At 35.9% G+C, this 27,218-nt stretch overlaps 1 protein-coding gene across 3 annotated transcripts in view; it reads right to left on the bottom strand.

Moving 5' to 3' along the window:
- The window catches only part of CSMD3 (CUB and Sushi multiple domains 3), a 578,246-nt gene that overhangs the window by 383,599 nt on the left and 167,429 nt on the right, over positions 1–27,218 (bottom strand). For all 3 annotated transcript variants that reach the window (XM_056483904.1, XM_056483905.1, XM_056483906.1), the window contains exon 5: positions 8,213–8,420. In XM_056483904.1, the coding sequence (XP_056339879.1) occupies positions 8,213–8,420 (208 nt within the window). The remainder of the gene's footprint in view (positions 1–8,212; positions 8,421–27,218) is intronic.

The raw sequence follows: 27,218 nt of genomic DNA, 5'->3' as shown, positions 1-27,218 counted from the left end.
CATCAGTTTTAAAGAGCAACACATACTTGAAATTACAATTTAACAGGTTTAACAATTTAAGCTTTATTTCGATGGAATATTTATAGAACAGAATAATAAAATGTGCTGCTCTACTTCAGAGTTCTGGGGAACCTGTGTTCAAAATCACCAAAACCACATGAAATGGCAACATTTCTGTACCATTTCAAGTTACTTCTGTACATGTCTGATGCACAGAGTACAGTAATAAAATTAATTTCCATCACATCTAGCCAAGCTGTAGCTTCATAGGTAGTTAACTTTCAGCTACCTAGTTTAAATCTATTAACAGTTGATGGAAGGTCTTGCTAGTAGATTCACTGTAATTCAAAGCTAAATGAAAAAATAATACTCTAAGGACTGTTAGCCTTTGCTTCTGCCATAATCATCTCTCATTTCTCTCCCATAGGAGCTGAACTCTGCTTTAAATTGCATTCAACACTGTAGCACTTCCTTAATTCCACCTCATTACAGAATTCCCCTTTTATAATTAACTCTCTGGAAAAGATGTACCTCAAAAATAACCAAAACACAGAGAAGAAAAGATGCATGTATTTTGGGACTGGATCTCAGATTCTCTAAATTATACAGGATTGGAAAGTTTAGTTAAAAGGTTGAAGCTTCAGTACAGAATTGTTTTGATTCTTTTTCTTGAAAGACATAGTGTCATTTACTAAAAGAAAATAAGCCTTATTCAAACAGTCCTTCACCTTACCCTTAACTTCCCTTAGGACATTCAGGACAGCACATTCTTGCTCAGAAAATAGTGATGATGGTTTAAGTTTTTCCTCTGACATAGAAAAAAATGGGGAAAAGAATTTCTGCAGCAGTGCAATATACCCACATAAAAGATGTCAAAACCTGTGCTATATGCTTCAGAAAGAAAGAGTATGCACTATGGCAGTAGGTAATTTTTCTGCAGATTCAGAGACAGTAGTCTGGACACTGAAAAGGCTGATGGAGAGATGTGAAGCTGCCAATAACTTACTTATGGACTCTTACAGAAATAACCAAAGAAAGAAGAATGGAGTTCACTTAATTAAGATGTATCTCCATTAATAAGCTTTTTATAGAGGATAGAAAAGTAGTTGACTACAAAAAAGCTTCATAAAACAACTAAATAAGGCTGCCATTGAAAGTGTGGTTTACATCCTATCATTCATTATGATTAAGCATTAGATAATGTCAGACAAAATCACTTAATCAGAGAATGATCAAGCTTGGGAGACCTTTAAGGGCATCAAGTTCAACCATCTACCCAGCACTACCACTATAACCCCTAAACCACTAAACTATATCACCCAGTGCCAGATCAGACATCTCTTAAACATCAGCTGGGATGGAGACTCCACCACCTCCTGGGATAACCTACTCCAATGCATGATCACCCTAGCAGTGGAATTTTGCATGACCTACTGTATGCAGAAGAAATAAACATACAGTAAATGTACACAACTGGTTTAGTTTCATTTTTTACTGACTGTTAGGTCATGGCCAGAAAGCTGTGGATTGCCACAAGTCACCTGCATATTGGATGGTGATATTTTTTTTTAATAAAAAATTGTTCTGACACCAGTTGGACATTGTGTTGATGCTTAATATAATAGACTTGCATTAGCAGATTCAAAGGATGCTTATTTGTTTGGTTTAGTCACTGGTTCATTTTACAAGTAAATTTGTACCCTATATATCCTAATAGGATATTCACACATAAAACAGATGGACAATCACAAAAAGAAGCATCTGTTTGTGAAGTTATGATTAGTCTGTAGGTCACATATAAATAATGTTTTATTTTGTCAGAATTTATTAATGAATGCAAAGAATTTCATTCATGCAATCAAAATATTATACTTTGAGCTGTTGTAGCCTGAGACATAAAAGATGGAATGATGAATGCGTGTAGTTTACTCAGTGTACAAAATATATTAAAATTTTTAAATCAGAATCTAGAAATGAGAGTGATTTGGGATTATTTCTTTAGGGATCACTGTTCTCCCACAACATACCACTTACTTTGCTGGATAAAGTAAACATGGCAAGGACTCAAATGAGCAGAAAATGTGAAATTTTAATTACTCTGGAAAGACAAATGAAAAAAAATATGTTTTGCAGTTTAATTGTTCTTTGGGGTTTGGGCTGGTTGTGATGTTTCTTCCCTGCCTTGTTTTGAGATTCATGCTATCCTAATACACTTTCCCCCACCATACAGCTCACACAGCATAAAATTTATGAGTTCAGTCACTGGTGTTCCAGGCAGGAGCAATGTCTCCCCTACTACTCCAACAACTGCCATCCTGAGACTGTGGAGAATGGCCACATCAAAACAAGTACAGTGTTCTGCTGGAGTAAGCACACTGAAAGTGCTCCCTGTAAAATCATCAAGCCATCTTCCCACCTCTATTTTATTCCCCAAATTTGCTGTAAGAGACTTCCGATTTTCTTTGCTACTTTTGTTTCTTTTTGTTGTAGTGTTTAAGTGTTCATTAACAAATCCCCCAGGTTTAGAGTATTATTTATCTAAAGTTTCTACAAAGTTCAGCTAAAGTTTCTACAAAGCAGAGTTACAAATAAGCCACACTGGAAGCACTCTGGGCTGTTTCATCAAAGGAGGATTCAGGTGACCCATGGAAGCACAAAAGTAGCAGTCAGTAAATCTTTGTTTATGAGGGATGTGGGAAAACCAGAATACTGTGCTTGCATATCAGGATTCCAGAGAACTGTTTTTCAGTTTGTTTTTGAATGTTGATAAGACTTTGTGAAATAATATAATCCTATCACTGTTGAGAAAAAATATATGTAAAAAGCTCATCCAATGTACAACTGCTCATTTGATAACTGCTGGTGAATATATGTTTGACTCCAGATGAGAATAACTTCATGCATATTAAAAAGTGCTATCAGAATAATGAAAACATGCAATTTCAGAAAAGACTTATAAATGTTTCCTTTTGCAGTACTTCTGAACATAGGAAAGGGAAGAAATAAGGAGTACCTTCAGAAAAGTTTCTTCAAAAAAAGTGCTTTTAACTACTTTTTGCAACAACAGCAACCAAATACTGTCTTCCTTACATTGTGTACATTAATCAAAATAAAATAATTCATACCTTCATGAAAATGCATTAAATTAAGGATACAGTATGAAAAATAAAAAGGAAATCAAATAACTGTGAAGTTTCTGTCTTTCAGTTTACTTAATGTAAAAGAGTAAAAAATCATAGATCTTTACGTAGGTACTGTCAGTTAACATAAAAGCACCTGAGAAGACAACAGATCAGGCTTTAATTTGACAATAAGGTTGCTGTATTCCTTGAAGAAACAATATTCCCCTCCCTATGTGCCTTGCTGCTCTCTTCAACTCGTGTTTCCTGCTCACCAACACAGGAAGAAAAAAAAGCTTGGGTTTTTTCTCATATCACTTCCTGGTGCAGCTCCTTTGTTACTGGGTAAATGCCTGAGCCAACCAAGGAGTCAGAAATAGAAGTGGCAACATGTTTATTTTTTCAAAAGCAGCTTCACAGTGGTCATGTAAAGCGTTCATTTGTACCACAATGAGCCAAGAGGATTCTGTGGCTGCATCTGACTCCCTGTCTGATGCAAGTACGTGCTGAAATTTAACAGATAGTCTTCCCATTGAGGCTTGTCTCCATTATAGAGTTATAAATTACATGTGCCAGATAAGCTTTAGCATTTAGTATTCTAGAGGAAGACAGGACAAATCATGTTGCTGGTTATGTACATATCCCTGTAAGATGAATGTGACAACTTGAGCCTGAAGAAGGAAGATCTTTGACTCATGAGTTAGGATTGGCTGTATCAGCCATCCTGCTCTGGAGAAAGGTGATACCACTGCCTACCCATAAGGAGGAAAGAAGACAGCAAATGTTTGGACCTCAAACAGATAATTGGTAATAATAAAGTCTTGTGTGTTGATTCTGACTGAGAACAATGATTTATAAATTAGGAAAAAATGGAAAAGCTTTCCTCCCATGAGAGCAGTCAAGACATACAGAAGGTTGTCCACATAGGTTGTTTGGACCCCATGTTTGGATAAAGGCCTGAACAACCTGACAGCTGAGTCTGCTTTCAGCAGTAGATTGGACAAATCAGCTCCTGAGTCCCCTTCCATGCTGAACTATCCTGCTATTGTCATTCTGTCTTGTTCCCTTACAACCTGGTTATGTGGGCACATACATAACATATTGAATTCCAGAATGAAACTCTGGATTTACACCAGTGGTTCATTTGCATTTGGTATTAAATTTTGTATTTTTATTATGGTATGAGAGTACCAGATGTAAAGCCAGTTTCAAAGTCCTTTTCAGATGATGTTTGCCAGATAGAATCACACAATAGAACAATGGAAAACATGTAATTAACCTCCACAGTCACTGCAACAAATCCCCCTCCTAAGCACTACCATTGTGCCTGAACCCTACACATTACAGAATGCATTGTGCTTCTTGGAGGGTTCCAAACGACCTCAGAGAAATGCCACAGGTGAAATGCAGAATCACGAGGCAAAAAATTAAATCACAGAAGCAAACAGCAAAGGACAGAAATACCTGGTTTCTATGGAAAGCTTTTGCTTCCAAGAAAGCAAAGAACTTCATTTTTGTTCTCAGTCCTTCAGAAGAAGATAAAAACTATAACTAACAATGGATGAATTATCAAAGGCTCAAACCAGACAATATTTTTAGCATTGGTATTCCTCCTATTTCTTATTTTCTGCTCTCCCCATTCCACAGTTAAGCATTATCTCTGTTACTTTCTGTTCCCTGTTTTAGAAGAAAAGGATTTAGGCACTCCAAAACTTGGCTGCTTTTTGCAGTGACTTCCTTTTTGTTCACTTGTTTGAGGGTTTTTTCTTCGGGTTTTTTTTTTTTTTTTTTTTGATGGTTGGTTTTTTTTAGGGGGGAGTGGTTGGCAATTAAGTTCAATAAAAATTAATTCTATCCACTATCAGTAAACAAATACTCTGATAATTACAGAAGGTTATTTTGACTGTACTTTGTTTGCTCTATTAATTGAAAAAAAATTTTCTAGCTATTTGGCTACAACCACAACATTCTTCTGAAATTATTTTTCCTATGATAAGCAGTATCAATATTGCTACTATTATTGAAATTTAAATTCAACTGTGATCAGATTACAAACTTTCTCATCTGAGGCTCATAGCATAATTATTAAAATCGTATTACTCCTAAACCTTACCTTTCTGAGTCCTTCCTCTGAGCATTAAACACAGATTTAAAAACTATTTATTAGTGAGAAAATGGTAATAATTATCTGAAGCAGTTTCAACAGTCTTCATTACTGAAAAAGAGACTATTATACTTGTCACTTTCTAATTTGTAGTGATTTTTCAAGAAAATAAATGCTGGCCCTGAGGTGGGATTTTTTTCCTCCTATTTTAATCTCTTATGAGAACCTCTGTTTCTTGTTTTGTCTCTTTTGCTTTTTTTCCTTCAACATATTATTACTTTCATTGGTACTTGTACTATTGAGCTATGATTTTCTATTCCTGTGCTGCCACATTTACCTCAGGCAGACATTTTACTCTGTAGCCTTTGATATGAGCGTTATTTAATCAAGTACATTTACTGAAAACAAATCTAACCTGTTCAGGCACTGGATAAATAAAATAACCACTTGGTTAAAAAGATCTGATTGAGAATCTGTTTTATTAATGCATGTGTCTGTTGAAGGTTAATTGTCATAACAGTACACTTAATTTTTAAATGCCTCCTAAGGGCTAATTTTTATTGTAACTGAAATGGCAATAAAAGTGACCATGTACATAACAAGGATAACTGTATTTTCCTCACAAAAACAACCCCAACCCCAAATAATACCCTTTTCCATAATAGATATTATCTGCTCTCTCACCCTCACTTTAATTACCACTAGTTTGTATATCCTTCACTAATATTTCTTATAGGTTCCATTTATCATTTTGTTCTTTTATAGTGCTAGCAAAATGGGATTAAGAGTCAGGAAATGCTAATTAACAACCAAGCTCTCCAAATATGGAGGAAGAACAGCTGTCAACTTGTGTATTGGTTTGGCACAACCTGGTTTTTGGTAGACAAAAAGGAACATTTCACTAGATCCTATTTACTTTCAGCAGATGTGCAGAAGAAAAGTTTTAGGTTTTTTTTAATCAATAGGTGTAATAGTCATATAAAGCAGCAGATTTTCTAAGAAATTCTTTTATAATAATACTTATTATCCAGATCAACCAGTAAGTTTTTAGTAATTTTGAAAATTGGAGAAGTTTTTTCTTTTCCTGAATGAAAGGTAAAGAACCTGGGTTTAGGTTTAGATCAGCTATAGTCTAAGACATATATAGTATTACCACTCTAAATCTAATTAACAAATTGCTATTAATTAAGCTTTCCAAAGCTGTTTTTCCCAACATATGGGGGGATACTTTCCATTAATTGAACACATCAGTCCAATTTAGGGAATATAAATGACAAGCTAAAAAAAGAATATGCTCTCAGTCTGTTTCTCTACATGAGTAATTATTAAATTAGCATTGTAAATTTTTATGTTTTATAAACAGATAATGGGAATTTCCATCTATAAAGTAATCTTATATCATTTGAATATGGCCTTGTATTTGCAGAACAAAAAATGAAATCATCACTTGAAGCTCATAAATGAAACACATTCAAGAAAAATCAAATGCATATTAAGCTATTCAAGTGATTCATAACATCTGTATGTCTTTGGTGTTACCTCACTAATTATTATAAATTATTATTTAAAATTTATTTTAGCTGACAGCTAGTTCAATAGATTTCAGTTTAAGATCATGCAAAACTCAATGGCAATTAAGTAATATTCTAATACAGGTAATTAACTATGTAGGTGGCAGTATAAATTAACTCAAATTATAAAGCACTATTTGCTAAAGCTTAGACTTAGAGTATAGACTTTTATTACACCCTGAAGCAGTAAAAATGTATTACTTACAAGCAACACTTATAGAGACATAGTCTGATGCTTTTAAACAATATAGATATCTAATTTTAGATCTTATAAAATCTAAATAGTTTTATTTGGTCTATGTTGTATTTGCAGGGGGTTTATACTGATATGAAGAAAACAAGACTCTTCTGACCTTAATGTATCTAGATGACCATTTCTATCACATGTTGCTCACATGCCTTTGTCTGTCATGCAGAACCTCCATAAAACTTTATGAGTGAGTTAAGAGATCAGGATTTTACTGGAGACCATAACTGTGATTTATGGGTTTGTATACAACTTCTTTTTTGTGAATCAACATCATATTTAAAGCAATAAAAAAAACACAAGGATTTGTCACATTGACATATTTCTTTAGTAGTGTGATGCTGCGTTACCATAAAACTACCAGACCAGAAAACACAGAATGTGTAATTTATTTTCCCCATTTAAGTGTATCTGATCTTGAAAGATCAAAGAAAGAGGTTATTTAATATTTTATTTCTTATGCTTGTGTTACAACATCTACATAACACATCTACACTGAGATTAAGAATTGCAGAAGTCAGACTAACAAAAATATTGTTACTAGTGCCAAGTTAACAAACAAACAAACAGTCATAAACTCTCCTTAAAGATGCTATACTTGGAGTAAAACCAGAGCCAAAAAGTACTATGACTACTCAGCTCAGGGTGTTTTATCTCACATGCTAAGTGTATCCCCAACCCCACTCTCACTATTTAGAGATCATGCATGCATTTCTCTGTACAGAAGCTCCTCCAGCGACAATCCATGACCAACAGGTGTGGCCAATGCTAGCTGCCCCAACTCTGTGCTGAAAGCCTCCATGACATTCACTTTCTGACATTATGATACTCTCAGAAGGCTTCACCAGTCCTCACCAGTACTACAGTCCATTACGTTCCATTCTATTTCTAAATATATACATAATGGTTAAATGGTCAGACACACAGACAATGAAGAAAATGAGCCTTCAGTCCCCTTCATCTTGATGCTACATCTCCAAAATAGATTAAAAAAACATTTACTAGTTGCCATTGGAATATTAACATTTATGCCATGGTCACAATTATTACTGTGAGGGGTTTTTTTAGCAAGACTACATATTCACAAAAGGAAAAGTAACAAAAAGTTGTATTTTCACATTTCATCATCTTCCTCTTTTTCATCAAATTAAAATTGCAATATTTGTCTTACCCTATTGTTGGTGGTTCAGAACCTTCTATTTCCAAATAATCATATTTTTCTTCCATTTGGAAATCTGTAAATATGAGCGAGATAGTATCACCAGGCTCTGCCACAATTGTCCATGTGCAATCTGCATTATTATGGTATTCATTAGGAAAGTTGGGGCTCGAGATGATTCCACTTGATCCTCTCATTGTTCCTCCACAAGCATCCTCAGCTGGAAAAAAATAAAAACCACCCAGATTAAAATAGCCCTTTAGAAATGTATTCTTTCTTGCTGAGAATAGAAAGTCATTACTGTTTAGGTGAACAATTGCTTAAGACTTTTTAACATGTTTGACTAGGAATGCTGCTCCAAAATTAAGGTGTTAAAAAAGTAATTGCTTCAAGTAACAATTGCTTAAGGATTATTATACTTGTACCAGCATGTATTTTTATAATCTACTATTTATTAATAATTATAAATCTGGATTAGCATTGTTTCAGTCACTTTACAATAGCATGCAAAAATATCACTATTTCCTCTTTTGGTTTAATTAAAAATTCTTTTCATAGATCAAGTTGAGTTCAATCCCTACCATAAAGTCTGATATGTGGTGTGCAGCAGTCGCATTATACTGAGAAAAGAAGCATGAGAATCCCACCCATTATATACTAATTGTATTGTCATATTTTATTTTAGTGAGTATCTAGTCATTAGGTTTATTTTTGAGAAATCATTTTCCAACAGGTGATCAGTTTTCAAACCAAAGCCATTCATGAGGGATTTCTTAATGTCACATGCAAGATGCTTTCACACTTAAGATGCTTACATCAGAGTAATGAGTTTTAATAGATCAAATATTTACAATTCTACCACAGGAAAAGATTTTGAATATTTATATGAATAACTGTGAAACTGTTTGATCAATTGTCACAATGATTTTTTTCTTTTTTAACAGTGACTCTGAAACCAAAATTACTCTATTTTTTAGCATGTGGTCTTATGCTGGATATATCAGGCAAGCATTGGATACTCACATCATCAGTTCTAAAAGACCTTTTTCTATGATGAAATAGTTCTCAAATGACTGATGTTCTGTATCTTCTTTATTAATAGTATATATATGCCTAATAACTCAAATATTACTTTTGAGGATCTTATGCTAAAATTATTTCTGTGAGGTAATAAAATTAGTTGGAAATTTAGTGATTTTTCTTTAAAAAATGGAAATATCTTTCAAATAACTTGAATGGATATACCATATTGCATTACTTATTCAGTTTATTACCCAAATGTTTGAAGCATATTTGAAAAGCAATTTTTGCTTCTGCTCAATTAGAGTGCTAACATGAATAAAACTTGCCCCAGAGTCTGAAAACCCAGTCAATACTGATGAAAATTTAATGATAAGGATTGGAAAAAAAGCAGCTTTAAGGAGTATAGGATCACAGAATAAGAAGTTTAAAGAATTCTTACATACATAATTGTTCACTTCCAACAGAATGAAAAAATTTGTGAATCTTTATTTCAGCAGTTCAGGAGTTTAAAATAACAGTTTTTGTCTCTTAAAAATTCTACTAAATTATGCCATGGCCATATTAAAAAAAACTAAACAAACAAAAAAACAAACAAAAAATCCAACCCCAAAGTAAAAATCTATCTTAAATTTATTCTCACTAATTAGCCAGAGCACTTTGAATCCACTAAATATAATAAAACTAGGAAGCCTTATCACATCACAGGTTCTGGCCTCATACTGTGAAAGGAATAATAAATATATATCTCTAAAAAAATATGAATATATTGTTTTCATGCATTACAGACTTTCAGAAAAATAATTTTAAATTGCTAGCTTACAGTAGCAAACTTTCCTATGTATTGTAAAACTCATGCTTTGCTCTTAACAAATGAATTGCAGAGAAACATATCTTAGTTCCTAGAAATATAAGAAACTGCTTGCTAACAATATTGTTACAGTATATCAAAACTTTAAAAATTAGTGTGGCTCTGTTTAAAAATATAAACAGTGTCACTGAGTGTGCCCTTCATTCTGAGCCACAGCTGTTTAGAGATTTTTCCAAAGTGTGATTTTGCTACCATCAGCAAAATGGCCGAAACAAATCATCATGGTTTTTATTCTGATTCCTGTAACAAATTTGCTACAAATACAATTAATATTATCTACATTTCAGTGTTGCATATATTAAAAAAGCACACTGGATATCATCTTAGTGTACTGCAAGCATTAGAACAATAAATAAAAGAATTCTATACTCTGATCTTGTTTTTCTCCACCTACAACATCATTTGCCTGGTTCAAGTCTTGCAATCAGATCCCCATAGGAAAAAATCTCCCATCTGTGAGAAGACTGAAAAACATTATGCCTATGCAAATGTTTGGTGCCTTAAGTTGTGAAGACAGTGTAAAAAAAGATTTAATCTTCAAGTAAATTGACAAACACTGTTGACAGGAGTTCTACCACTAACTCCATAGTGCACAAGACCCTGACAAATAAAAGAAAATGTAGTAATTGTATCTTGTGCAACCTGCTTTTAGCACGCCTATTTCTATCACAATTGAAGCAGCATAATTTCTTAGATGTCAGCTATGAAATGCTGCAAATAAAAGAATAACTGATGTGGGAACATTTAGAAAGAGTAACCGTGGCTGATCTTCATCAATGTGCAACAAGCCCAGTAAGGAAATGTGAACAAGGAAGAGAGGAAAAATAAGATTTGCTGTGATTTTCGTATAGATCCACGATAATCTCTTTCCCTGCCTTTCTGTAACTTTCTGAATTGCCTCTAACATACTACCAAGGCATAATCAAAGACATTTAAGTGCCTAAGCCCCTTTTCCCATGGGAAAAGACAAACCCATTCATGGGATTGTCTTTGCTCAAGGAGCACAGTATACCTGGCAGCTAAAGCAGCAGGATGGGGAAACCCAGTGTGTGCCTCAAGGACATTTAATCTTGGGGAAAAAATGGATTATACTCCAAGTTTTATGTTGCAGGGAGCAAAACAACAGGAATAACATGAACCAATGAAGAGTGAATTTTGAGAGGAGCAAGGACAGTGTGGCAGTGACCAGGGTCTGACTGGTGTTGGTGCCCAATCATCAAATCTGCTGCTTCTCCTGCCATTGGCACCCATTCTGATGAACGGATCCCAAATCACAATCTATTTTTGAACATCTGGAAGGGTGGATGAAGTCCATGAAATGGGAAAATATCTGTTTGTGAAAGGATGGAGAATAGTACTTATTGAGAACATATTTATCTGTTTGTTGGTTACCAAGAGGGTTTAAGGATGTAGTTTAGGTTTTATGTGTGTGTGCTGCATGTTCCCCCACACAACACACACTTCAATCACTGCAATTAAAATGTAGTAGCTAAACAGTGGTTAAGCACCTAGATGTCCTGAAAGAACTGTGTGCATCTCTATTCTTTTAATTTCCAGTTATCAAATATGAAGAAAAACATCCAGAAAAATTGTAAGAAGACAACACTTCAGTTAAGACTCGATAGAATCGGACATTGTTCAATTACAAATACATAGTTAATACTGATGTATTTTAAAATCTACTTCTAAAATTTATACTCCATACTTTCAAATTGAATTGATTTTGTCATATACTGGGAAATTTTATCCAATAGCAATCTTGCAAATGTGATATGAAGGCATAAATGCAAAGAATACACTCACTGCCAAGATGTCATTTTTCTTAATATATTTCTCTGATCTTAACCATATGCTGAAAGGGGAAGATTTTTCAAAGTGATATGCAATAGGAGACTTGGCTTTAAAAAGCTTTTCAAGGTATTATGAATTCAAATTAAGATCTCTGTTTGAATATGCATAAGGGCTCTTGTGCAGAGGGAGTATCACTGATATTATGATGAGTGATGATTAAGAAATAATGTTTTGGGGGTTTGGTTTTTGTTTTTCTTTTTGTGGGCATAGATTGTTTCTATTTATGTTCATAGACACCTGCAGTTTCTCTCTCTTGTTTTCTCCATTTACAATCTTATGAGTAAATGCGCATTAAAAAAAAAAATGTGTACATGTTCAAATAATCTCCAGTGAAATCTGATTTCATACAATTTTTTTTTCCTACTTCCTGGTTTGCTATTCACTGCTCATTTTTCATAATAAAGTTTGAAAATATATTTCTCTAGTTATGTCTTATTTAATTTTCTGCTTATTCTTGTATTTTTCTGTGATATTCATAATGATGTTACATAAATATTGAACTGTAAATTTCAATAAAATGAGTAATCAAAGACAAAGGGAATGTCATCAGTGATTTATAAGACATGCAAATTTGTGGATTTCATTGAGAATTCAATGAGATTGCATGGTAGATCGAGCTTTAATCTGGTACATAGTCTATCTCATCATCTTATCTATATAGATATTTATAGAACTATCTAGACATTTATAGAACTAAACAGTTAAATTTTCTGCACATCCTATGCTGCCTTCACAAAAAAAACCCACCAGCCTGAATTTAGTCTCTTATTCTGTTTCCTCGTTGGCTGTGCTACAATCAGCAGAATAGAAACTATCTTGAACAGGCTGAAGTGAAAAGCACCTTAAAAACTGAAACTCAGTTCTAAAAGTCTGTAGTATTATAGTCTGATTATGAAACTTGCTAATGAGCACAGTAATAGATTACATAGGCACAAAAATATCTTCAGGATCTCCATAGACGATGGCAGCTCTCTCTGCTTCCTCCTTTGCAGAAACAACACTGGTTTGGGGTTAGGTTTCCTTTCTTTTGTTCCTTCTTTCCCATAGAATTTTCCCCATGAGTTGCGGGGATACGCTGGCTGCTGGAGCTTGAGAAAACAAAGGGTTGGCTGGGGCCAGGTAAAAGGAGGGCTGGGGGCAGCTGCTACCTCCCTCACTCTGGAGCCTCAGGGAAGGATGCTCAGGGCTGCTGTTGCTTGAATAAAGGAATTTACCTTAACCCAGTGTGGAGCTTCTTCTTCTTCTTCTTCTTCTTCTTCTTCTTCTTCTTCTTCTTCTTCTTCTTCTTCTTCTTCTTCTTCTTTTTCTTCTTTTTCTTCTTCCTCTTCTTCTTCTTCTGTAGGGTGAGCCTCTGCTCATGAAAGCAGCCACTGAGAGAGCAGCCACTGACCTGGGACCTTATTAACACCTACCTCACTAAAAGAGAGACTTATCCCCATCTGCTCATGTTCCTGGGTCCAAGCCTCTCCTGCCCTGCTTGGAGCCAGCCATGGCTGCCCCATCCCTGCTGCTCCTTTAGTGCTTCTCGGGGTTTCTCTGCCCTGTAGCCCCGCATTCTCAGCCCTGCTGGGACATCCAGCAGTTCCAGCTACAGCCGTGGAGTTTCTGATACGTCTTGTCCACCAGCCTGAGATCTTTAGCTCATTCCTCTTGTTCCATATCAATGCTCTTCAGAGTCCTAAGGGGGCACCATGACTGACTGCCCAGGGGCTTTGCGAAGCAAAGCCTCTCCTCCATCCTTTCCCATCTCAGCTGAGAAGGCTGCCATGGAGTCCCTGGTTCTGTTTGTTATTAATTCCATAGTTGTTGTCATTTTTGTTTGCCTTGTTATACATACTAATAAAGAACAGTTATTCCTATCCTCGTATCTTTGCCTGAGAGCCCCATAATTTCAATATTATAATAATTTAGAGGGAGGGGGTTTACATTCTCCAATCCAAGGGAGGATCCTGCCTTCCCCAGCAGACACCTGTCTGTAAAACTGAGACATTCCTTTTGTTTCCTGATCACTTTTCTTGGAGAGTCTGTACATGCATATGGCAGAACTTGAGCAGGGCCAACGGTTTTGTTATGGCTCTGTGATTTTAATAATATCATTGATCTCTGACTGCATGTGAAGCTGCAATTTTTAGCCTTCCCATGCCTCATTTGCCTGCACATTGACACTTGAGAGCTGTTTCTGGTCACCCCACTTTATCAAAAAGAGAGCAAGAAAATCCCTCATCAGTCTGTTCTGTATGTACTCAGCCTGATGCTCTGTTCCAGAATAAACCTTCAAGCTTTGGTAACCAACCACAAAAACCCAGTGGACCTGGGTCAAAGACCTTGTTAGGCTAGCAAGATATTGCTCTGCTAAATAAAAACTAGCTCTCTGATTTTGTCTCAATAATGTAATGTTTAGAGTCAGAGGATAAAAGAACGGATCTATAGAGTACATAGAACAGTGTCTGCAGTGTAATGTATATAATATTTATTTTATATGATATTCTGATGCATTCTAAATACTCTAAATATAACGCAAGATAAATATATAAATATATATCTGAGAAACAGTCATATGCTGACTTTTTTTTTACAAATCTATAGCAATGAAAAAATTTCAACCTTTCCTCATAATTTATGCATAAGAAAAACCTTACTGATTTCAGAAATTGAAATATAAAGATTTTGAAACATCTATCAATGGAAAATCTTTCAGGATATCTTTGCAGAAGATTTTTCATCTTTGACTTACATAAAGTTCAGCCAGATTTTGAGTAGAAGGACATAAACCTATTCTTGAGGACAAATGGAAATCTTATTCTCTGTATTGATTGGTAAAACTCACAGATTTTAAATTCCAAATAAACCCAGTGATGATTATAAATGATGATGACATGATTCACATCCTTAAATGTCTCACTTTGCACTCGTGTGCTGTATATCAGTTAAATTTATATAGATTTGACAGCCAGCAAAAAATTCAAAAATCAAGTAATGCATCTGCATCTAAAGAGGTGAGGAGATTAAATGGTGCTTGAGCATAAGTTAAAGGGAATAAATTGCCTTCCCACCCACCACCTTTGAGATGGAACCACAAAAACTACCTATGCCAGAGGAAAAGAGAGGGCACCAAGGGCAGTGGGAGAGGCTCAGTGGGGCTGGGTGGGCACCAAGAGACATGGGAGAGGTTCAATGGGGCTGGGTGGGCACCAAGAGCAGTGGGAGAGGTTCAATGGGGCTGGATGGGCACCAAGGGCAGTGGGAGAGGCTCAGTGGGGCAGGATGGGCACCAAGGGCAGTGGGAGAGGCTCAGTGGGGCTGGGTGGGCACCAGGAGCAGTGGGAGAGGCTCAGTGGGGCAGGATGGGCACCAAGGGCAGTGGGAGAGGCTCAGTGGGGCTGGATGGGCACCAAGGGCAACAGCAGTGGACACGAGTAGGTGAGGACACAGTGAAGGATGAGGGACAAAGGACAGCTGTGGGCACTGTCCCCCCGCTGCCGGTCGATGTCCAGCTGAAGGTGAGGTGTGGCAGGAGCGAGGGGAAGTGAGAGATTGAGCCCAGGTGAAAGCAGAGGAAATCTCTGTTCTCTAAGTGTTTTAAGATTTTGTCTTCTTTTTGTTTTTCTTTTTTTTTTTTTTTTTTTTTGGTTTTTTTTTTTTGGTTTTTTTTTGTTTTTTTTTTTTTTGGTTTTTGGTTTTTGGTTTTTTTTTAACCCACAAATTCTGAAACAGTAAATGTTTATATTATTACCTGGCAAAAAATTAAAGTTCAATGATATCTTCAGAGCTGCCCCTTTTTTCTCCAAGGAAATGTTGTGGATGTGATTTAGGAGAGTTGGACTCTCCTGTACTGATAAGAAAAGTAACTGTTTTCTAGTTAATGGTGCACAGAGGTCTCATTTATTGTTCTCTATTCTATAAAGAAGGAAGGAAACATTTAAACCCAACTAAAATCTTGGCACATAAAGCCAATACTTCCTTTTTACAAAAAAAAAAAAAAAAAAAAAAAAAAAGAAATTAAAAAAGGGTGCAGCCCCCTGAACTCTTACCTACATGCTTGTTTAAAAATGTACGTAGATTTTATTTTTTTTTTAATTTTCTGTTTTAGTAATACAGGACTTGAAATTGATGAGTTAACTCACAACCTTTTTTCTAACAAAAATAACCAGTCTATATATCAGTCAACATTGCCTTTACTGCTGTCTTCCAACAAAAAAAAAAAGCAGCATTTTTTTCTCACAGAAAAATGAACTTTAGGAAAGGATTAGTGCTTTTATTGCTTACAAACCAAGATAACGTAAATTAAAATATTTAGACAGGCCTTGTATGAATGTAGGCACAACAGAAAAAATATATAAAGATTTTTTGATGATCAAACTGTTTTCTACTGCTTTGTGAAACAATAAAGCTTAGAAGTTCTGCAGTGTTAAGATACTAATTTAGACTTCATGGTTCTCAACCCTGATATTTACTGTTTGAGTTGCTGAAGGGCAGAAGGCATGAGTAAATTCATTGCAAATGGAATACAGAGGAAAGCAGAAAGTACTTAAATTGATTGCTTCAACAAAGAAAAGGGAAAAAAAAACCCTAGAAGTAAATATATAAATTAATCAACTTGAAATTTAGTTGTTTTTTTTTTTAATTTCTCATTATTTTTAATACCTACAAGGAAGAATGGTTTGTACAGTGATTTATAAATGCAATTTTGTCTTTAAAATTTGTCTTGTCTTTAAACCAAGCATGAAAAATGTGAAACATGATAAATAATATAATACTTGAGATTTTAGAAATTACTAGAGATCTTGTGGATTTTGGGGTTTTTTTATTATTATTTTTCAAGAGAGAAATTACATCAAAAGTATGAACTTGGCAGTGGCTGATTTTTACACCTGGTTTTCAATTTTGCCTCTGAACCACAAAGAAATTATAATTAAATTATTGTAATGGAGACACTGTTCTATTAATGACAAATATTTATGGAAATGAATAAAATAATGACAATCTTGTGTTCTAACCCAGCTGGCAACAAAACACCACACATCCACTCACTCCAAACAAGTAACTAAGTATTCAAAGTGACGCTTGTTTTATCTGTTGTTATTTTACTGCATAAAAGAAAATTGTTTCTGTTCTGTGAAAATCACTTGGTGGTAGTGTCAGGAAGAAGGCTGAATCCTAACCAGAGCACCCAGTGTCATCTGACAGACTGCCTGCAGAGGAAGAGTTGGCACTTCTTTGGGATCACTTTACACCTCTTAGTTTGAAGGACCTTCTCAGGAGAAGAGTGTGGCAGGTAGGATGTGAAAGCCACCAAGAAAAAAGCTTACACAAATGAAGATTGTACTGGGTTATTGTGTCAAGGTTTTGGTATTGGGGGCTGCAGGAGTGGCCTCTGCAGATGTCAGGGGCTGCTCCCATGGAGCCAACTCCAGGGTGCTCCAAGATGGAGCTACACCAGTGACTAAAGCTGGGGCACTTAGCAAAATTGGTGGTGCCTCTGTGGGAAAAATGCTGTGCAACAGAAGAAAAGGAAGGGAGGGAGAGGGAGGGAGAGGGAGGTGTAATAAAAATGAGAGATGTAAACCTGAAGACACCAAGTCCAGTGAAGAAGAAGGTACTATAGGCTACATGTGCAGAAGTTCCCCTGTGGCTGGTGAAGAAGGCCGTGGTGATGCAGGTTATGTCCTGGGAGCTTGTGTTTGCCTGCAGAGGCTGTGGAACTTACAGCCTTGGAAATTTTCAAAAGTGAGCTGCATAAGACCCAGAGAAAATATAACTGCCTTTAAAGTCAGATTTGAGAGGTGTGTTGGGTTTCATAACTTCCTGTGGTCCCCAGATAAGTTCTCCTATCATTCAGTATAGTTCTCCTATGACAGCTTAGAGATAGAAAAAAAAAAAAACATCCAAGCAAATTGAAAAACAAAACAGTGAAGAACTTGTATTGTTTGAATTCACTTACTATTTTTTAAAATTTTCCTGCCCATGATCTGGTAGAACATTTAGAGCAGGATCAGGGAAAAAAGAATACTTCCTTTGGTGTATTTTAAACTTTCTTGACCTGATTAAAAGTTTTGTTTGTTTGTTTTCTCAGAACAGATGCACTGTTTAAAAGATTTGCACCATTCAATGAAGAATGGATTTCAATGCATACATATTCAGTTATTTTTATCTTAGCTTTAAAACTGTTGGAATGAGACCACTTCTGTGTCTAAACCATCAAGCAAAATCTCATATTAATTTGCTATATTATGTTTAGTATAGGACTTTAGAGGCATAAGAGGAAATCATAACTTTCAGTGTCTAGTCATTTGTACCTTTTGTCCTAATGACAACTGGATTACAAGGATCATGCAGCTTAAAATAACTAACTTTCATGAGCTGAAGAAAAATGCAAATATTCATCACAATTTTTTCCTAAAATGTGCAATTCCATATACTTATTTCTGTAAAACCTCTAAACAATAGGGTGTATTCTTACCAAGCACTGTGCAAACAAAGCAACACAATTTCTGTGTCATATTTTTGATCTCTTTACTTCTGTAATGTTACATTTCTACAAGAATTTCTGTTTTATTGCATCACAAAATGCCTAAATGATGACAAAATGTTTTCAAGATCTCACAGTCAAGATTTCTGTAGTTGCTTAATTATGCAGAGACTTTGGAATTCAGTACTCCTGAATGTGAAATGTGACTCCTGCTTCACCAGAAGAGAGGAGCAGGACTTAACCTCTTCTGAAGACATTTTCTCAGCCAATTTATGAGTGCTTTGGCAGCTCTGTTACCTTATTTGCCAAAATTTATCAAACTTAAATTAAGTCTGCCTGCATTTGAAAAGTTCACAGAGACATTCAAATTTGGAAAACTAAAATCAGAAGTAGAAGAAAAAGATTTTTACACCACAGAAGCATTTAGAAATAGGAGCTTCAGTGTTCTGCTTGAGTGATGAACAAAGTTTTCCAAGTAGAAGTTGAATAATATCTTTTTCACTTTAGCCAGTAACACTCACAGACAAACTGATAAAGTATGGGGTAGATGAAGAGTCTGTGATGTGTGGTGAAAAGTGACTGAAGAGCTGGGAGATGAAATGCATGAAAGGTGGTGAAATGCAAGAAGCAGCATAAAGTCCAGACAGAGACCAGTTCTCTCACAGTACCTGGAGTACTTTGTCTGCCCAGTATGAGAGACATGGACAGAGAGAGTCCAACAAAGAGTCACAAATTATTCAGGGACTGGAGCTGCAGACATACCAGGGAGTCTGAGAGAGTGCATGTTCAGCCTGGGGTAGAGAAGGTTCAAGCGGAATCACCAGTGCTTATAAATACTTGACAGAGAGGTAAAGAAGATGGAGACAGACTCTTCTCAAAGGTACCAAGAATAATAATGAGAAAATTTGGCACAAATGGAAATAGAATACAGTTCAAACATATATTTTTCCCGCTCTAAGGTTGATACAAACTGATTGTTCAGGGAGGCTGTGGAGTCTCTATCTGCAGATGCTCAAAACTCAACTGGGCATGGCTCTGATCACCCCACTCCAGGCATCCTTGCTCTCAGGGTGGGGGACTTGAACTAGATTATATTCAGAGGTGCCTTCCAGACTCACATACTGTCTGTTTCTGTGATTCTGGGACTATTGTGCCCTCTCCTAGGTCAAGAACTGAGTACAGTGCAGGCTGTGGAAAGCCATGGAAACCAGGATACTCTAAACACAAATTGAGTGTCATGAGTCTTGACACTAGCCATAGATGAGCAACTGCCAGAACATACCAGAAAATAGTGGAAAGGTGCATAATGTGGGTTGTTGTGCACTGATCTGATTTCCTACAAAGACCCTTGCCTGTAGACATCTGCTGGAAATGTTTTAATACAGCCACTTGAAATCACATGGAAGCAAAGTGCCCACAGTGGAACTGCTGTGCTGAAGCCCAGCCACAGCCCTGAGAGTGGCTGGAATGAGCATTGACTTCTGTGGATGTATCCAACATCCACTCTGGAGTGGTGATCACAGTGTACATCAGTGAGTAAGGTAAAAGCTTTACCCTGACACATCTATTTCCTCTGGTCTTCTACTCAAAATACTGAGTTCTGCCAAATAAATTTTTTGGTATTCCTTTTTCCGAACAACAAATTTCACAGTGAATACATCCACATCCACATCCACATCCACATCCACATCCACATCCACATCCACATCCACATCCACATCCATATTTTTTGATATCTGTGCTTTTTGCCCTCTCAACATTAATCAAAAAAGTTATACAGAACAGTTCTTTTCAAAAGCCTTGCCTTTAGAGCCACTGAGGCCTAAAATATACATCCTTCTTATTTCATGCATCATTGAGTCAAAAGGTAGTCACAGCATCTTCAGAGCCATTCTGGTTTATGATAGAAATCCAAAGCATTAAAGATGTGTGCAAGAAGTCATTATAGATTTTTTCCTGGAAAATCACAATGCATGTCTAATAGCCAACGTAAAATCTCAGGTTGGTGTCCATTTTACTTCTTCAAATTTAAAAGGTAGTTCGAAACATGATCCAAATGTTCATCTTTTATTTTCATTAGCTTGCTCTCACTTATTGAAAATTTTAAAGATTCAATTGCCACCACTTGAACATATGCCAAAACTTGTAATAATGACCTTGTGAAAAAAGCAAGATAGAAGAACTGAGCTAATAATAAATAAATAAATATATATTAAAAAAAGTCTTTCTAGTGCTGTTTTCAAAGAAGGATGTTGCAATATGTTTGTTGATATTAAGAGTCACAGCACTGTGTATGACTACAGCTGTTACAGACACTTCCCAAAATGAAAGAGAGCTGAGTTGAAGAGCAGGTATTTAGAGAGGCAGCAATCTTGCAATTAAAACTCAGAGGTCCTTGATGACAGAGCTCTTGTCTTGTAGTAGACCACCTTGCTGAAATCAGAATTCTGAATTCTGAAAAAAGTTCTCTTTATTGCCATATTCCTCCTTTATTCCACTATTAATCCTCTAGCAGGATATAGAACCAAGTAATTGCTTTGGTTGGAAGGGGCCTTAATTATCATTTAGTTGCAACCCCTCTACTACTGGCAGGGACACCTTCAAAACACATGGAAACATTTTGTTTTATAATTTCTTGTGAAGTACACTCTATCTTAATAAGCTCAAAAAAACCGAATACATATGGTTGCTGTCAAACTGCTCTCCTGATAAAGGCAATTAAAATCAGTATCCTGATATTATTTGTGATAAATACTTATTGGTAGCATGTTAAAAATGATATATCGTATTACAATGGAATCATGCTATCAAAGTGCCTAGATGAAATAAATATCAAAAGGGAATCAGTATGAACATCTTATCTCAATATAACCAGCTTCATACTGTGACTCCTGTAGATTGAGGTGAGGTCTATTATGAACATAAATTAAAGTGCATGAATCAAGATACAATTAATATTTGCTTACCTTGACTCCCAAAATAAGTGCACAGGAACTGTGTAGCCCATATAACAGCATAACCAGTAGTAGCTAAGCACTTTTGTGATGTATTGTCACAGAGAGACACAACACACACAGGGCTTTGAGAAGTATGTGAGTGATTAACCAAAGAGATAACGATGCTTTTAGGTGCTCACAGGAGACATCCATGTAAAAAACTTGTAAGGTAAGATAAGCCAGTAACACCAGTAACTACTAACTACTGCCCTGCCCATTATAGGAGAATGGCTGTCAAGGATATGTTTTCAAGACCCTGATAAATGCATGTGGACATATTTATATGTTTATATATTTATAGATATATATAAAAATTTTTATTGTTTAACACTTCTCATCCAATACTTGGTAGATCACATTGTTTATGAAGATGGTGTGATGGTATGTGCACTGATGGATAGATTTGTAACTCCATCTGGACCAATGGCATTACACAGGATTTACTAAAGCAATATTTTTACTCAGTAAAGAAGAGTATTTAAAGACACATGATGAAAAAAAACTGAATTCAGCAGACTAAATTTCTATCAAAATAATTTTAAGAAATTAATTCTAAAATTAGTTGGCTTTTAATGTCATGCTGGCACAACACGTGTCTGGGCACCTTCAGTGAAGGAACAGCAAAGAAAATCAACAAGAAAATACAAACTGGCTGAGGAACTTCATACAATTAATTGGCTGCCAAAGTATTTGCATCAAGTGACAATTCTTGAAGCACACAATGTAATAATACAGTAATAAAATGCATAACTTGCTATTTTCATCATGATGACAGTGCAACAGTTAGAATCAAAGAAAAATGCATTCCTTACATTATAGCATAGACTACCTGAAAGTTAAATAATTCAGCAACAGCATAAATTATTGTTGCATAAATTAAACATTATCCTTAGGAGAACACAGATGATTACTTGAACAGCAAAATGCAAAAGAAGCCCCAAACTGCACTGTTGAAACTTGATGCTGAATTGACTATACAATCACTAAGAATTTCAGTTTGTCTTCTTCTTTCTCTAACACCTCTTGAATCTATAGCTGAGCTTTTAGCAAATTTAGCAGTAATGACACATTCTGAAAATCACTGCTAAAATTCTCATTAAAATAGGCAACTAGATAGATGTAAATTACTAATCCCATTGCAGAATTCACACACTGGAGAGTAAATACAATCATACCATTAGACAATGATAATTCACAGAAGGGAAAGCACTAGAAAGCCAATATTTTTGTTACAGGTGACCACCATAGAAAATAAGTACTTTGACCTTGGTTTTTTTCTTTGCTTGTTTTTGAAGAACTAGATAAGAGTCTTAAAATAGCTAATTAATTTTCTTACCTTAGATTTCAAATGCTAAAAGAACCCTTGATACTTCTGACTCTATTCATTACTTTTTTCATATATTCTAGACTGGAGTGAATATATAATATTCATTAAAAATGCAGTAGATTTACAAAGTTTATATTTTTAATTTTTTTTTTTGTTTCTTTTTGAGAAAATACTATGTTATAATAAATGAATTTTCCCCTAGCTTCTTTGATGCAATTAGATTACTTGCCATTCAGTCTGTTAATTTGTGGTCAAAATAATGTTCATGTTTGTCTTCCTGACATAGTAAAAATTTTCATCTCAATTCAGGAAAGGGAAATGTACCATTTTCAGTAGAAAACAGTTCAGTGGTTATTGATAAATGAAGAGCAGCAGTCTTGAAATATGATCATATGTTGTTTGACAAAGAAAGAAAAAAAGAAAAAATAAAATACAGACTAGTTCATATTCAAAAGTTTGGTTTATTTTGGTTTTGGTTTTTTTTTAAACAGATTCATAGGCATTGAAGGAAACATACAACTTGTTTTTGCCTTGGAAAATTTTGTTTTCAGTTGTATATATTTCTATCCCTTTGTGCATCCTCTCCATTCCCCCAACTTTGACCTTCTCATTTGGTCCTTTGACAATACCCTATAATCACTGTATTTTTCTTACTTATTTTTTTTATCTTCTGTCCCATCTTTGAATTGTGGTGATTTTTTTTTCCCCATTAACAGTTTCAAAATTGCCTGTTCCATTTCTCAGAATCTTCTTGTCTCCTATATCTTGTCTTCTCTCATATTTCTTATTCATATGCTGTTCCCTCAAGATAGGTTTTTCCAGCAATTTCTTTCACTTTTCATTTCCAGGATCCACTTAACATATGGAACTAGAAATCTCACCTAACTTTTCATATACCTACACACTAGACTTCTGTATTTGAGCTAATCATCTTAGGCTCTTTCATAATCATTTATGAGAAGTAGACACTTTTACAGTACACCATATTAAAGTCCAGTATGAGTGTACAGGGTCTGAATGACAAGGTTTTAGAACAAGCTGGGCCACAGGGGTGGCTACAGGGTGAGAAGCTCCTGGAAGCTTCCCCTGTATCTGACAGAGCCCATGCCTGCTGGCTCCAAGACAGACCCACAGCTGGCCAAGGATGAGCCAGTCAGTGACAGTGACAGCACCTTTGGAACAATGTATTCAAGAAAGGTATAAAAACTGAAATTTTAGCTGGAGAGAGGCATGAGACTATGAGGCAAATGGCCCTGCACACACCAAGGTCAGTGAAAAAGGAGGGGGAGAAAGTGCTTCAGACACCACAGCAGCTCTCCTCTGCAATTGGTGGTGCAGACCATGATCAGCAGGTTGGACTTTCATGGAGGTCCATGACCGAGCAGATATTCACCTGCAGCCCCTGGAGGATGTTATACTGGAGCAGGGGATGCACCTGAAGGAAACTTGGCTCCATGGGAGCCCTGTACTGAAGCAGGCTCCTGGCAGAAGCTGTGGCCCCACAGAGAGAGAAGCCCAAGCTGGAGATTTGCTGCTAGGACTTGTGAGCCCATGAGATATCTCACACTGGAGCAGTCTGCTCCTGAAAGCTGCACCCCATAGAAGAGACCTGTGATGGAGCAGTTCATTAAGAACTACAGCCTGTGTGAATGATTCAGTCCAGAGAAGTTTTTTGAGGACTCTGTCCCATGGGCAGGACCTCACCCTGGAACAGAGAAAGAATCTGAGTCCTGCCCATCAGGAGGAAGGAATGGCAGAGACAATGAACTGGCATCCCCCCCCATTCTGTGTCATTCCTGCACTGTTTTGATGGAGGAGGTAGAGAAAGTAATGAGCAAAGTAAGGCCCAGGAAGATGGGATGGGTGGGGGGAAAGTGTTTTAGCATTTGATTTTATTTCTCATTAGCCTACTCAGAAATCCTACTCAGATTTCATGGGTAATAAACTAATTTTCCCAGTCTGAGTCTGTTTTCCCAGTGACAGTAATCCTGAACGATCTCTCCCTGTTCTTATGTGGATCCATAAGCTTTTTGTTAGATTTCCACTCACCTGCCCATCTGAGTAGGGAGAGTGATAGTGCAGCATGGTGAACACCTGACATCCAGCCAAGGTCAGCCCATATCAACAGGAAAGACAAAGCTATACTAGACTGAGTCAACTGAAGGTTGCCACAGTGAATTGGGACTTGGAGCATATGACTAGAGGAGAAGCTGGAAAAAATGGGTATGTTCAGGTTGGAGAAAAGAAGATATAAAAGAATATATTGAATATAATATATATATAAAAGAAATCTATATTGTCTTCAACTACCTAATGGGAAAGCACTGAGAATATGGAGCCAGTTCCTTCTAAACGGTAAATAGTGAAATGACAAGATAGAATGAATATAAACTGAAACGTGAAATTCAGATCCAATGTAAGGAAAAAGAAATTTTCCATTATTGAGGTCAGGCGCTGGAAAAAGTGTCCAGTGACCATCTCTAGAGACAATATCTCCATCTTTGAAGATGCTGAAAGTAGACATGGGCCCAAGCAAATTACTGTAGTTGACCTTGCTGTGGACAGAAGGCCTCCTGAGGCTCCTTCCAACCTACATGATATCACAAATCTATGATTCATTTTAGCAGAGAACATAAAATGGACCATAAGTGCTTTATTCTCTGTTGTGTCTTAAAAATACAGAAATGTAGTGAACACATAGACTTCTATATTGAAGATGCTCAGAGGAATCCCTCTCATCCTGTCTGTTTAAGCTGATAGTGCAGGAGGCTATTTAACTCTCTGGTCATCCAACAATATTCCTAAATAATACAAACTTTGGGAACTGTTATAAAATGAATTTAAAATGTTATGTGGTTTTAATGTGAATTTGTCATATAATATGAAAATGAATTATCATGAGAAGAAAGGGACATTTGAGAAATGGAAAAAAACCCAAACCAGTCTTAAGCTCTGTTTTTCAAAGATCCCAGAACAGAACACGATACTTTTATTAGTGAGATAACACAGTTTTATTTCCATTACAAAGATAGATTTAACAACATATTTATTATTGTCCTGTTGAATTAATCTTTCATTAAAATATTTTCTCAGCTAAACATTGTATTTTTACAAGTATGATTTCTCTGCAGTTGTCAACAAACTTCTCAATTGCATACACAGCTCAGAGCCCAGAGGCAATGTTTAACTGCAAACATTTCAGCCCAAGAAAGGAATCCCACACTCTAACTGTTGGTATTCTGTAAGAACTATGGAAATTCAGATATGGAGGAAGCAAGTTAGTAGGCTGATGTAAGTCACATGCCCATACCACATTCTTCTTTCCTTTTTTTTTTTTTTTCTTTTTTTTCCTTTCTTAAAGCTACTAGAAAAAATAAGCATGACAGAAAAATAGCAGTCTAGGTCACATTTCTTATTCACTCTCAGTAAATGAATAGTCATATCCTCTTAATGTAAAACTACCTAAAATTAGGACAGCAGCTCAAGTTCCACAGAATTCCAGAGCTTATTATAGAAAGGAATATATTCCATTTAATGAGGGGATTAAATCCTTTCATTTATTACACTATTTGAAATGAAATGCTTATGCACAACACAAACTACCTAAAAAAGAGGAAAGGGGACAAACCTGAGAAAGACAGGACTTTTTGGAGTCTTTAATAATGTTCTTGTTTCCATGGAAACCCTGACAGTGTGCTTGATAGAATCCTCTAGAGAACTGGTGATCACATAATGCTCCCTAATTGTTTAGCAAGAGCTTGTTTTATTTTTCATGTATATATCTTCACCTAATACCACATATATACAGCCAAAGACGGACACAGGATAAATTTCATGAAAAGAAGAACAGTACAACATGAAAGTATCCTACACAGAAGGACAAGATAATGTTTTTGGTTGACTAACACCAACTCTATTGCTTCACATTTTAAATGCATAAAATATATATTTAAGTATATTAAAAAGAAATTAATTATATAGACAGAAAGCAATCCAGTTTTTAAGAAGCAATAGAATAAAGAGTGTTCCAAGTGACCCTGTAAAAAACCTCCTAAATCTATTCAAGCTGAGTTGCATTCAGCCATCTGACACATTTGATATCAAGACAATCTATGCAAAAACTGCAGCTTTTTTTAAAATAGAACTTCGGTGAGAATACTCTCATTCATCTGTCTGAATATTTGGTAGAAGAAATAATCTGCATATACACATATGTATGTACAAAATTTTATATTTGGCTCCTGTATGAAAAACACTGCATTATATACACTGAACCTAAAATCGCTGTCAGTGGATTTGAGTCTGAAATACAGCACATACCACCTCTCCAGGCACTTACAAATAAATGACTGAGGCCTATGCCTTGAGACAGGGCTGTCCTGGTTCCTTTCTTTCTTTCTTTGGGGAAGCTTGTGCATTAGTCTTATTCTTAGATGAACTTACATACTTGTCCTCATTAGCCAGCTCTGCAAAACAGTCTTTAC

The sequence above is a fragment of the Oenanthe melanoleuca genome, chromosome 2 (genome assembly GCF_029582105.1).
Source record: "Oenanthe melanoleuca isolate GR-GAL-2019-014 chromosome 2, OMel1.0, whole genome shotgun sequence".
In the NCBI taxonomy this organism is placed as follows: Eukaryota; Metazoa; Chordata; class Aves; order Passeriformes; family Muscicapidae; genus Oenanthe; species Oenanthe melanoleuca.
The sequence above is the reverse complement of the archived record's forward strand: the minus strand, read 5'-3'. Positions and strand labels throughout refer to the sequence as shown.